A 13350-nucleotide genomic window follows, 5' to 3' on the forward strand; every position below is an offset into this window, starting at 1 on the left:
GTGTACTTAAGAAATAACTCTGGCAGTGGCTTTGCTGTGTAAATCTCCTATCTGCCTGAGCAGCCAGACTCACAGTCTCCTGTGTCTGTTTAAATTGTACAACGTGTAACCTGGGTCAGGGACAAAGAGATTTAAAGATGACAGTGTTTGGGGAATGCATAAGCCTACGTTGTGTAGATTCGTAAAACCTTCTGTTCAAGCTTGCCTCTTGCTTGGGCCTTAGCCCCAGCCGGCAAAGAGTGTGGAGGGATCGCTCACTGGGAAGGCATGTTGTTCCTGTAGCAACACCTGCTCACAATCTGACTTCAGGATGAGTCAAAGCCCTGTTTGCGTCTAAAGACCCTGCCCCCTGTGCTTTGTATGAATAAGTCTCTGTGCTCAGAATAAAGGCAAGTGCCTTGCTACCGGGCTTCTCTTAGTAACTGAATAATGGAAGACAGCAAAAGCAAGAAGACACGTGGCAGCTTGCAATAAATGAGCTGTTGCAGACTACAAGTCTGAAGTCAGATTCTCCTTTTTTTTTTTTAATAGACTCTTTATTGAGAATAGAATGGAGTATAAAACTAAAATGTCATGGTGAGGCAGAGCCCATACTTCCATTTCCAAACTGAAAGGAGGGTCCCAGTTTTCCCAGGAGTGAGCCGCCTTCTCTGCTTATATTTCTCTTGGGCTAACGAAGACCCTGACAAAAAGTAACTCAGGGGAGGAAAGATTTATTTTAGTCCACAATTTCGGGTTATAGCCCATCATCTCAGGGTGTTCACGGGGTAGGGGTTTAAGAGGATGTCACACCACACCCCAGGAAAAAAGAGAAATGAATGCTCTGTGCCTCCTGCTTGCTTGCTTCTTTTGCTCTTACACAGTCCAGAACCCAACACAGGGAGCGGTGGCTCCTTGGTTCTATCCCCCTAATTAACAATCAAGGCAACCCTGAATCCCAGCACTGGGGAGGCAGAAGCAGGCGGATCTCTGTGAGTTCCAGGACAGCCAGGGTTGTTATACAAAGAAACTGTCTTGAAAAAGCAAAACAAACAAATATGATAGCCATCCCTAAGACATGCACACAGGCTAATCCCTGAGTGACATTCTTTTCCCAGGTAGGTCTAGGTTGTCTCAACTTGACAGTAAAAATAACCATCAGTGAGGGTTCTCACCAGGAGAGCTCATGTGACGATTTGTACAGTTCAAGCCTGAAGCCTTAATTAAGGTCCTGGAGCAGACTAGAGGCATCCGTTGCAAGTTTTGATGATGGGGTGTTTATAGAGGAGGAAAGAGAAGGCAAGCATGATTCCAAAAATGTGCTGCTCCCCATCATCCTGAGTGACCGGGGAGAGTGATGAATATATAGGAGTCAGCTTTTGATGGATGCATGTGCCAGTCTCTAAACAAATCAACTTCTACATCAGACCTCCCAAGGTTGATGGTATCTTCTTTACACGGAAAGAAATAAGTTCAAATGTTTGCCCTTCTGAGAAAGTAAAGATGAGCTCAGTTCCTCACGAATAAGAATTGGGGCTGGTAACTGTAATATGCTTAACAAAATCAAGGGTCTGAGTGAATTAAAGAAGCCTGGGTTGGGGAAGCCATGGGAATCTTATAGATGAAGAGCAGCTGTGACTACAGTGTCCGATGGGCAGCATGGAGCTAGAAGAGAGGAGAACTAAGTCAATGAAAGAGAGTCATGGGGTGCATCTGGGTGGAAGTAGGAAAGAGATAGTAAGAAATACCTTGAATGATGAAAATACTTCCTGAGGGCGAAGCTCCCAGGAAGTCAGAGGAGAGGTAAGTACTCTGACTTCTTAAGCCTGAGGATAGGCTTTCTCATGCAAGCCCCTGTTTAAGAACACTTAGTTGCTCTCATTCACTTAGTACCTGTTTTTTGATTCACCATCCAGAGTCCACGTGTCCACTGAAGCAGCTGGCAGGACCATGGCAACAACTCCCGCTGCCGCCTTTGAGGCCCTCATGAATGGAGTAACCAGCTGGGCTCTTCCCAAAGAATCTGTCCCTTGTGAACTCCTTCTCACTGGGGAGGCCGCCTTCCCGGTGATGGTGAATGACAAGGGACAGGTGCTCATTGCTGCCTCTTCCTATGGCCAGGGCCGCCTGGTGGTCATGTCCCACGAGGGCTACCTGCTGCATGCTGGCTTGGCCCCATTTCTTCTCAATGCAGTGAGGTGGCTCCGCCCCTCCCCAGGGGCTCACATTGTAGTGCATCCCTCCTTGGCATCTCTAGTTAGCATCCTAAGTGGCTCTGATCTACAGGCACTGGTTCAGCCTGAACCTGGAGAGACTCTGGGTGTTTACTGCACTGATGCCTACAGTGACACCGTGACTGAGAAGCTGGTCCAGTTTGTGAAGCGTGGCGGGGGCTTGCTCATTGGGGGCCAGGCCTGGTACTGGGCCAGTCAACATGGCAGTGGCAGGGTGCTGTCCAGTTTCCCTGGGAACCAGGTGACAAGCGTGGCCGGAGTGTACTTCACAGATGTCTGTGGGGATAGAGACTGGTTTGAGGTCTCTAAAGAGATACCTACTCTCACACTTTATGTTAAGTAAGTGATGTTTCCCTCTCTTTTTAAGTATCAGGCCAACTACCCTACTTAACAGGAGCTTTCAGCCTAACAGTGGACAGGCTGGTTATCACAGAGTGAAATAACTATAAATACTAATGTAATCACCACCTATGGTAGTTGTCTTAGTGTTCTATTACTGTGAAGAGACACCACGGCCATGGCAAGTCATAAAGGAAAACATTTAATTAGGGATAGCTTACAGGTCCAGAAGTTTAGTCTATTATCATCACGGAGGGATGGCAGACATCCTGCTAGAGAAGGCGGCAAGAGCTCTACATCTAGACTGGCAGGCAGTAGGGAGAGAGAGAGGCAGAGAGAGACTCTGGGCCTGGCTTGAGCGTTTGCAATCTGAAAGTCCATCCCCATTGTCACACTTCCTCCAACAAGGCCACATTTCCCAATAGTGTCACTTCCTAGTGACCAAGCATTCAAATATGGAACTCTATGGGGGCCATTCCTATACAGACCATCATAGAAGTTAAGCAACACTATCTTATGTTCTCTAGCATAGACTTGCTATTAAATACTTTGGGGTTGGGGTATTTTGTTTTACTTACTACTGAGTCTCCTCTTCGTAGGTAATTATAAAGGAGTGGTTACAACTTGAAGGTAAGTACAGAAAAGGTCTACAAAATGTATGAGGAATAAATTGTGTTTGTTCACGTCTGGAGAGATGGCTGAGGAGGAAAAGTCCTTGCTAAGCAAGTGTAATTAGAAGTCCAGAGTCCACAGGAATGGGAGGTTGGCATGGAGGCCATACAATAATCCAGTATGTGGGAGGTGGAGACAAGGAAGCTGCTTCTGAATGGGTAATGTCTGGGTTCAAGTGAGAGGTCAGCATCAATAGAGAAAGAGGGGAGTGAGCCATGAAGACTTCTAAACACCAGTTCAGGTAGCCACGATCTGCACGCGCATACATTCGCATCTACACACAGATGTGAGCACACACACAAGTAAACAAGCATAGGTACACATGTTCCCTCACACACAGAGAAATTTAAAAAGTTAACTATGTCTGTTTTGTTGCTTATCATTGTCCTTTTAGAACATCATGCAAGACCTGGCATTGTGAATAGGGACTAAACATGAATGAATGAATCAATCAATCAATCAATCAATCAATCAAACACAATGTCAATCTATTCCAGGGCTAGCAAGGAAAATGTGACAGGAATAAACTGTGTAGCTTTACATTCATGAACCTCTCTCCTGGAGCAAAGTAGGGCCATCAGGAATGGGTAACATCTGAGCTAAAAGTGGCAAAGTGTGGAGAGACAGCTAGAGAGAGCCCTGTGGCATCTTCTTCTGTAGTGGAGCAGGAATCTTCATAAAGGTTTGATAAGAAAGGGATGAATGCTGATTTTCATTGACTGTGGGATTGGATCAACTGCCCAATGCTTTTCATCCAAAAAAATTCCATTAAGAGTAACTATAGTACTGGGTGGTGCTGGTACACACACATTTAATCCCAGCACTCTGGAGGCAGAGGTGGATAACTCTCTGTGTCCCAGGCCAGCCTGGTCTACAGAGTGAGTTTCAGGGCAGCCAGGGCTACACAGAGAAACCCTGTCTAAAAAACAAAAACAGAAACAAAAATAGAGAGAGTAGCTATGACATGATACAGAAGAGGAGAAATTTAAGTTATTATCAATACTTGCTGTTAAAACTTTCCACAAGAGTATCTACAGCTCATCACATACAGCAAGTTTTTACACCTCATCTAATCAGGAAAAGGCCAATTAAAAATATTTGTTATGAATTGTCTTTTGAAATTGAAAACTGCCATTTTAAAAGGCTATGTTAACTTTTATAGCAAAACACAGCCTATACTAATACTAGTACTAAATATCATAAGGTTTTGTTTAGTATATTGTCACTATGGAATAGAAACTTTATTCATTTGTGTTTTCTGACTACCAATTCGAAGAAAATTTTTTTAAAATATTTATAACAATTCTTATTTCTTTCTTGAAATGTCTGCTCTTCTGTGTTTCTACTTAACTTTCATCTTTTTCTTACTCGTTACTAACTGTCCTTTCTGTATTATAGAAACTGCTTATCGTTTTTTACATGTTGCAAATATTTCCTACCGCCTTTTGTCCAATACCCTGCAGTTTTTGTAGGTTTTTGCTTTGTGGGTTTTTTTGGGTTTTTTTGTTTTTTTGTTTTTGGTGACATATATACACATAGCTTCTGTGATCACTTTTTTTTCTTATTTTACATATCTTATTTTACATACAGTTCTTCCTCCCTCCCTACCTACCCCCTCCCTCCCTACCCCCTCCCTCCTTCTCTCCCCTGGATCACTATTTCCAGTTTTGTTTTTTCCTTTATTCCCTTCCTCTTATCTTCCCATCCCTTCCCTCTCCTGCCCTCCAGTCTCTCTTTCCTTTCTGCCCATTCCCCTTACTTCCTCTTGTTATCAGCTTATATTTATAATGCATTATGGTAGCATTGTGCATCCACGTCACACAGGTTCCTCATAGTCACCCCATTACCCTGTCTGGGATTCATCTTCCCCCTGGCTCTCTTCCTAAATAATCCCTCTTATACTTTTATATAATTCTTTAAAAATTCTGCATATGGGAGGAAATATGTAAAGTTTGTGAGCCTGGTTTATCTCCTTCAGTGCAACTATCTCTAATTTCCAGTTTTATCCACTTAAATTGCTGTTGTTTCTGTTTTTTCCAGTATTGGGGTTGCAAACCAAGGCCTTTCACAGGGGTGGTGAGTGCTCTACCGGTGACTCATGCCCAAAGCTGATTACACACTAATTTATGTGACACTGTTAATGATACAAAGATGCAAGTTAAGTATTAGAATCGGCAGCAGTTCTCTGGGAAGTTTTACTAGGATGATTTCTATGTATATGTCAAGCTTCGTTGTGTGATACATAGAGGTCTTGTCCTGTTCAATGCTCTCAGTTGAAGCTGATTTGAAGATGCATCAAAATGAGATTTAAAAAAAAAAAAAAAAAAAAAACCTCTCATCCGTTCACTTTTTTTTTTCATTTGTTTCTTTTTCAAAACAAGGTTTTACTATGTAACAGCCCTGGCTGTCCTGGAACTTGCTTTGTAGGTCAGGTTGGTCTCTGTGGTTCTTGTAGAGATCTGCTTGCCTCTGCCTCCTGAATGTTGTGATCACAGGTGTCGTAAAAGGTTGTTTTGTGCCGAAAGCACTGAAGTCCTGGACCATCTTTGCTGCCCTGTGTATACTCACTTCTCCTCACTGACATGAGAACCGTTCCTTTCCAGGTGTGAGGATGAGATCAAGGATGACCAGCAGCGGCTCCTGGAAGGGATATCTGGGATGGATATTGACACAGAGGCAGTCCCCTCCCAGCTGCTGGTACACGGGCAGCGGGCCTTTCCCTTGGGCGTAGACAACTCATTCAACTGCTTCCTTGCAGCTGCCCGCTGTGGCCATGGCCGCGTGGTGTTGGGGGGACACAAGAGTTTGATGCTTAGTGATAGAATGCTGCCATTTGTACTCAATGCTTTGCGCTGGCTGATGGGGCCTCACACAGGCAGGGTTGGGTTGGCTTCGGAAATGAAAGCACTGAAGTCTATGTTGCCAGACAGCGGCTTCCAGTGGAGGGAAACGGAGCATCTGACCAGCGACTTGAGTGTCTTTTGCTGCTGCTCACTCACCAATATGGATCCCAAGGAGGTAGAGGAATTTGTTGCAGAAGGCGGTGGCTTGCTGGTTGGTGCAGAGGCCTGGTTACAGGGACACGTGAACCAAGATTCTGAGTGTATGAGTCGGTACCCAAATAACATCATCCTTAAATGCTTTGGCCTTGGCATCACAAGCCAGGCAGCCAACCAAGGCTCCTTCCCAGTCCCAAACCCTTGGGTGATAGACTACCACATCCGCAAAGCCCTGGCCCAATTTGAGTCCAAGATCTACAGCCAGAATTTCGTATCACAAGAGAAGTTGCTGAAGAAGCTCGTGAAAGACTGCTCCTACATGTTTCAAATGGCACATCAGAGAATTTCTATCTATGACTCTGTGAGGGGACATGCCCTAAAAATCATCCAACGTGAGGGCTTCCCAAGCGTGAGTGAGAAACACCCCATCTTAAAAGGCAGCTCTCAGGCCTTTCTGCTTTCCCTGGCTTACGAATTATTCAAATCCGGAGTCGATGTATCTCAGCTGCTTCCTCCTCCCTCCTTACTACCTCCCACAGAATCTCCAGTGGTTATTAAAATCAGCCCAGGTGAGGAATGGAGAGGGGACCCTGGGCTTTCAGGACTGGAGAATCAGGGGGCTGGCTGGCTGGTGTCAGCATTGCTACTCGGTGTTTCCTTCTTAAAAGTCCATTTTTTCTTTCTGTGGACTTTTAAGAAGGGAAGTTTAGGAACACCGGCAGCTTGGGTGGTTAAAGGATTGTCTGGGAGCCCCTGTAGCTCTGCTGGTGGGGTCGGGATTCTGAGTGAAGGTGAAATGATGAATGAAAAGACAACTGTCCTTATGACTCCCATCAGACAACCGCAGTTCCTGGGTGAGCACCGGACTCTACTTGCCTGAAGGTCAGGTGGCCCAAATCACACTTCCCAGGGAAGCCATTAACGCCAAGCTGAAGGTAATGCACTGGGCTCCCCAGTAAGTGAACTTTTGCCATATCCATAGTAGCTTTGCGTTCTCTTCTAGCGATTTCTGTGTTTATTTCAGACAGGGTCTCTCTAAGTAGCCCTGGCTATCCTGGAACGCTCTGTGTATAGGCCAGGCAGCCTCAAACTTACAGAGATCCTCCTGCCCCTCCTCAGTAACATTTTAGATTCTCCCAACAACCTCACCAGCCCCCCCTTTTATAGACAAAGATATTAGTCATTGGAAAGCTGAGCCTTGACACGCCATAGATGCTTAGAAATGTCTCTCAATCTCTACTCACTGTCAAAGCTTCTCTCGTCCTTCTTTCTGTCTTGGAGTCTCTGAAATACTGTCCAAATGTTTTCCAAGCTTCAACTCCATAAACTGTTTACCACAGTGCTCACTTATGGAGACCCAAAGAAAATGGCAGAGACATGGGCAGTGTGCTCTCTGGGTCAATACTTACCTTGGAGCTAGTTTTATTTAATTCTTTTTTTTTTAATCCCCAAACTCTACAGAGAACAAAGAGTGGTCACCAACAAGTAAGGGCGCCCTGGAGAAAGTGCCTAAGTAGTAGAAATATTCTCCTTATGAGCGTGACCCTTGTCATTCTAAGGTTCTTGTGCCACCTCTGCCAGACCTCTTACACACACATAAACATACACATACACATATACATATACACATATATGCATATACATATACACATACACACACATATATACACATACACACACATATATATACATACATACACACATACATATATACATACATATACACATACACATATACATATACACATATATGCATATATATATACACATACACACACATATATACACACACACATATATATACATACATACACATACATATATACATACATATACTCATACATATATACATACATATACACATACACACATATACACATACACATACACATATATACATATACACATACACATATATATACACATATACACATATACACATACACATAAACATACACATACATATGTACATACATATACTCATACATATATACATACATATACACATACACATATACATATATACACACATATACACATACACATAAGCATAAACATACACATACATATATACATACATATACACATACACATACATATATACATACATATACATATATACATACACATACATATATACATACATATACACATACACACACATATATATACACATATATACACATATACACATACACATAAACATACACATACATATATACATACATATACTCATACACACATATACACATACACATACACATACACACATATACACATACACATATATACACATATACACATACACATACATATATACATACATATACACATACACACACATATATACACATATACACATACACATAAACATACATATACATACATATACACATACACATAAACATACATATACATACACATAAACATAAACATACATATATACATACATATACACATATATATACATACATACACATATACACAGAGAAGAGGTGGTTCGACCATTCTCATGATGACCTCTGCTCCCCGTGATAGGTCCTCATTGGTTGCCACACGGACAACATAAGTAAAGCAAAGACTTACCACCGCCCTCCTGTGATGACGTACCAATACCACTTAAATTCATCCCAGAAGTCCATCTCCTGGCTCTATGGGGGGCTTCTCTACATCATCGTTCCCCACAATTACAACCATCAAGGTGTGTCTGTCACCATCAGTGGGGCTGTGTCTGCTCCATACTTCAGGATGGGTGAGTAGGAGACCCAGTCTCATAATGGGCACAAAGCGGAAGGGACATTGGAGTGGGAGAGGGCACCTGGCTTGAGAGAAGCCAATGGAGGGTTCAGGGAGTGGTGAGTCCCAAGACAGAAAGGGGCTAAGAAATATGAGCACCCTCTTCTAGGAAGTCTAAAGGGAGGACAAGGGAAGACAAAAAAAAAAAAAAAAGATTTATTACCAAGTTATCTGTCTGTGTGACCCACAATTGACGGGCTACAGTTGAAACCCAGGAAACGTGGTGTATAACCTTTATTTCCAGGTATGACGACCCAGAAGGAATGGGAGAATGTTACCAAATACAGCGAAGCCCCCTGGGGAGAACTAGCCACAGACAATATTATCCTGACCATCCCAACTGACCATCTCAAGTTCCTTCAGGATCCACGCCCACTGCTCCAACTCTGGGAAGAGATTGTACAGGCTGTAGCTAGGCTGGCAGCCACGCCCTTCCCTTTTCAAAGGCCTGAGAGGGTTGTACTTGACAAGCAGATTTCATTTGGTAGGTACTCCGTATGAATACTCTGAGAGTTGAGCATCAATTGATGACATAATTTTATAGAGATCAGTGGAGAATGTAGGCCATCATCATCATTTAATCTCAAAAAAAAAAAAAAAAAATGTGAAGCGTTACAGGATAGTTGGAGTGAGAAGTAAAATCTGTGAATTCTTCACACGTGTTCTCATGGAAGATAATTGAATGGAACCAAAATTGGGCAAGAGAAAAGACAAGCGATGGGTACCCAGTAAGCTTCAGGGGTGTCAAGAGGACTTGTTAATGCTGACTAAGACAGGAGAAACAATGGGTGTGGAGGGGACGGTGAGAAAACTAATTGCCATCTGCAGACTTACAAAATGATCCCTTAAGGTTAAGACTAAACTGGAGGAGAACCTTACTGTTCCCCCTCAGTGTTGGACACCCAGACACAAGCCACACATGTGACACCCATCTAAAAATAGAGGAGATAAGGGACGGTGCCAGTCAGCATCGCATTCCATACACATATCCTTCACAGGGAAACACAGGCGGGTGTCACAGTCTGTCCAAGAGAAAGAGAAGAGAGTCTGATGGGCTGGCTGTAAACAAACCTTCGTAGTGGGCGGGGCCAGGGTGAGCTTACTCGGTGTGTCCCAGGGCTTTCTGGGATGGTGGAGATGTAGTCTTCAAAAAGCCATTACACATGCCACCTCATCACCTTCCTGCTATTCCTCCCCCCCCCAGGTTATCTTCATTCTGGATACCCCATCATGGGCCACATAAGTATAGCAGAAGGCATCACTGATGACATGGTAATGAGGTCACACGGCATTTGGGGCGTGACACACGAGCTGGGCCACAACCAACAGAAGGGTAGATGGAATTTCCCGCCTCACACCACTGAAGCTTTGTGTAATCTCTGGTCTGTTTATGTGCATGAGGCTATTCTAAACATTCACAGGGATCGGGTCCACCCTTCTCTGAAACCTGAACTTCGGAAGCAGAGGATCAGAAACCACCTGAGCAAGGGAGCTCCCCTGAGTAACTGGGTTGTATGGACAGCTCTAGAGACCTATCTCCAGGTACTGAGCAGATATGCAGGGAGGTGGGAACCTCGAGAACCATAGGCAGAGCATGTCCTTCCCGGGTATGGGAGACAGGCGGAGGGTGGCGTCGGACATGACACATCTGATAACTAAGTGTGTTTCCTCTCCTCTACCACATAACTGGAAATTTAAAAAATGGGTGTGCGGGGTCACTATGGGAAACATGCATGGCTATACTCGGAAAATACGCAGTGAAACTCAGCTTTTCCAAATGCAAACAGTTTCTCCCGACCTACACTGTTCGCTTAGGATAAATTAGTGTCACCCCACTCCAACAATGTTTTATGAAGATGGGTAGTAAGGGCAACAACCTGGTAACAAGTTATTCAAAATGCTGTCTTAAACAAGCCTCAAACATGAGAATGAAGTAATGTGCAGTATTTTACAGTATATCAAAACCCTTCCCTTCCAAGTCCTCACTACCTGTGGGAAATACAATGAAAAAAACATATTCACGTAGCCATACAAAAACATGCTCAAACTTCCAGGATAACAGAGGTGAGCTGCTTGCTGTTGACCTAATTAATTAGGAAAGACAAACTTAGATCCTCGTTTCAATGATTTGGGCGTGAGGGCACTCCGTCTCGTGGTTTCACTGCATTTGGGATTTCAGTGAGTCTGAGATTACTTCTGGACCACAATGGCTTCCTTCTTAAGCTGTCTAAAAAGAAAATCTACAGGACCCAGTCATGGAGTCAGTCAAAACCTTGTCATTTCAAGTTCACATCGAAGCCCCTGGGGGACAGATTGCAGCTGTGGGGTCTGAGACTGAATTTCTGGCCAGGTAGCTGCCTCTCACCATTACTGATGTTCCACATCCAACACCACAAGCAAAGTTCATTTCCCCAGTACTCTCGTATTGATCTCCATCTCTCTAAACTGCATCCCAAATGGACCTATCTTGCAGAATGATGCCAGAAAACGCTAAACCCACAGTAGCTCTCTGCTTCAGGTACAGCACCAAGTTACCTCCATCCAGCTCCATCTCTCACCTGTTACTCAATCTGCAAACGCTCCATCTTCAGAACGGCTGGCTCGCCATCGCTCATCTTGCTGGCTTTTACTAACAATTTTCTTTTCCCCTACCTGAAACGGTTTTGTCTCCTTTATATATCAAGAAACAACCATGTAGCTCCTCAAACTGGCTTCTCTGGTGCTCTCAGTAAGCCCCCTTTATTATTTTCCTTTGCAATATCTATTCCCCAGCTCCACAGTCTAAAGGGGCTTGTGTGTGCATGCTTCGGTAATTTGTCTAAGCACATGTCTCTGCCTCTGCCTCTCAGCACGGCTCCCAAATCCAGGAGGACCTTCAAGGATGGTTGTTTATAGGTAAACATCTTCTGATGGCCTAGTACGTCATTATAGTTGAGCAAGAATTTTTCCTTCCTAAATCTAAAGCAGGACCATCCCAGCCTTCCCAGTGTTAAGCTGCACAAGATGAAAGGATCTAAGCTCCCCTCAGTCAGGTTCAGGTCTTCATCATTAAGCTTGGCAGTAACAGGAAACACAATGCTGAAATTAACTGCTACTTGCTGAGACCCTGATAGGAATCGAATGAGTAATGAGTAACAATACAAAAATCTGTCCGATGGTGTTCCGAGGCAGCTTGAGGATATGGCACCAGTCACAGAGACAGGCTTCTAGAGGAAAAGAAATGAGAGACCCACCGACAAACTAAATCAACACAACAGCTTATTACTAAAACACACACACACACACACAATGTGGTTTCATGCATGTGTTCAGGGGGGTGACTTGCAGGTTGCGTGTGTAATTCTGCTATTTCTTTCTCTTTCCAGCTACAGGAGGGCTTCGGGTGGGAACCATTCATGCACATCTTTGCTGACTACCAAGCCCTCTCTAACTTCCCCAAAGACAACGAGAGCAAGATGAATGTGTGGGTGAGGAAGTTCTCTGAGATCGTGCAGAAGAACCTGGCCCCTTTCTTTGAAGCCTGGGGCTGGCCTGTCCATAGCGACGTGGCTGAAAGCCTGGCCTCTTTGCCAGAGTGGCAGGAAAACCCCATGAAAATGTATACATCTGAGGGTACAGAGTGAAGGCACAACAGAATTTCTATCTGGGAAAAGATCGTTTCTTGGACGCATCAGAAAAATCCTCGTGATTCGACCAAACTCGATTTTAGGAACTTTCTGCCTCTCCGTTGCCAGAATCATCTTAATCTCAGTCAACTTTTGCAAGGCAGGGATGGATTTAGACAGTGACTTTCAAATTTTGCATTATAGATGGCTCAATTTGTTGCTTCTAGATTAATCTCAAGCTATCTGATTTGTCTCTTGGCCTTCCTGTTTAGCGTTTTCATACTGTCTGTGCGTTTACAGAAGCTGCTCAAATCTAGAGATTTAATTAAAGAACTCTCTTTTGTTGGCTCCACTGGGGAAATCTTTCTTCAGCTCTAACATTCACACACAGATATCATTTGTCTGAGTGGTCTGAATGGAGAATGTGATCAACAAATGCTTTCTCAATATGAATAATTACTGTGATTGAGAATCTGATTGCTTACCCCAGGCTAACTTTTGTGCTACAGCAAAACTATCACTTATGAGCTGCCACAGGCTGGCCCTGCTTCGAACTAATGTGTTACTGGAAGTTAAAGTATTTATGCAAGAGGCTGATACACACACACACATATTCATGGAGATATATTCCATTTATATGACAGGCTGATAAATGTTTTTTTCATGGAGATATGTACCATTAAGGCAGTGGGTGATACTGATTCATATATATGAATACACATATAT

General features: G+C 43.7%; 1 protein-coding gene across 1 annotated transcript; it reads left to right on the forward strand.

Moving 5' to 3' along the window:
• The first annotated feature begins 1929 nt into the window (after positions 1 to 1929).
• On the forward strand, positions 1930 to 12642 carry LOC127214252 (TRPM8 channel-associated factor 3). The gene is made up of 7 exons (XM_051174650.1): positions 1930 to 2552; positions 5828 to 6792; positions 7061 to 7158; positions 8762 to 8975; positions 9264 to 9503; positions 10224 to 10561; positions 12385 to 12642. The coding sequence occupies exons 1-7, from the start codon at positions 1930 to 1932 to the stop codon at positions 12640 to 12642; spliced, it is 2736 nt and encodes a 911-aa protein (XP_051030607.1).
• Positions 12643 to 13350: the final 708 nt, after the last annotated feature.

This window comes from Phodopus roborovskii, unplaced genomic scaffold, assembly GCF_943737965.1.
Source record: "Phodopus roborovskii unplaced genomic scaffold, PHOROB, whole genome shotgun sequence".
Taxonomy (NCBI): Eukaryota; Metazoa; Chordata; class Mammalia; order Rodentia; family Cricetidae; genus Phodopus; species Phodopus roborovskii.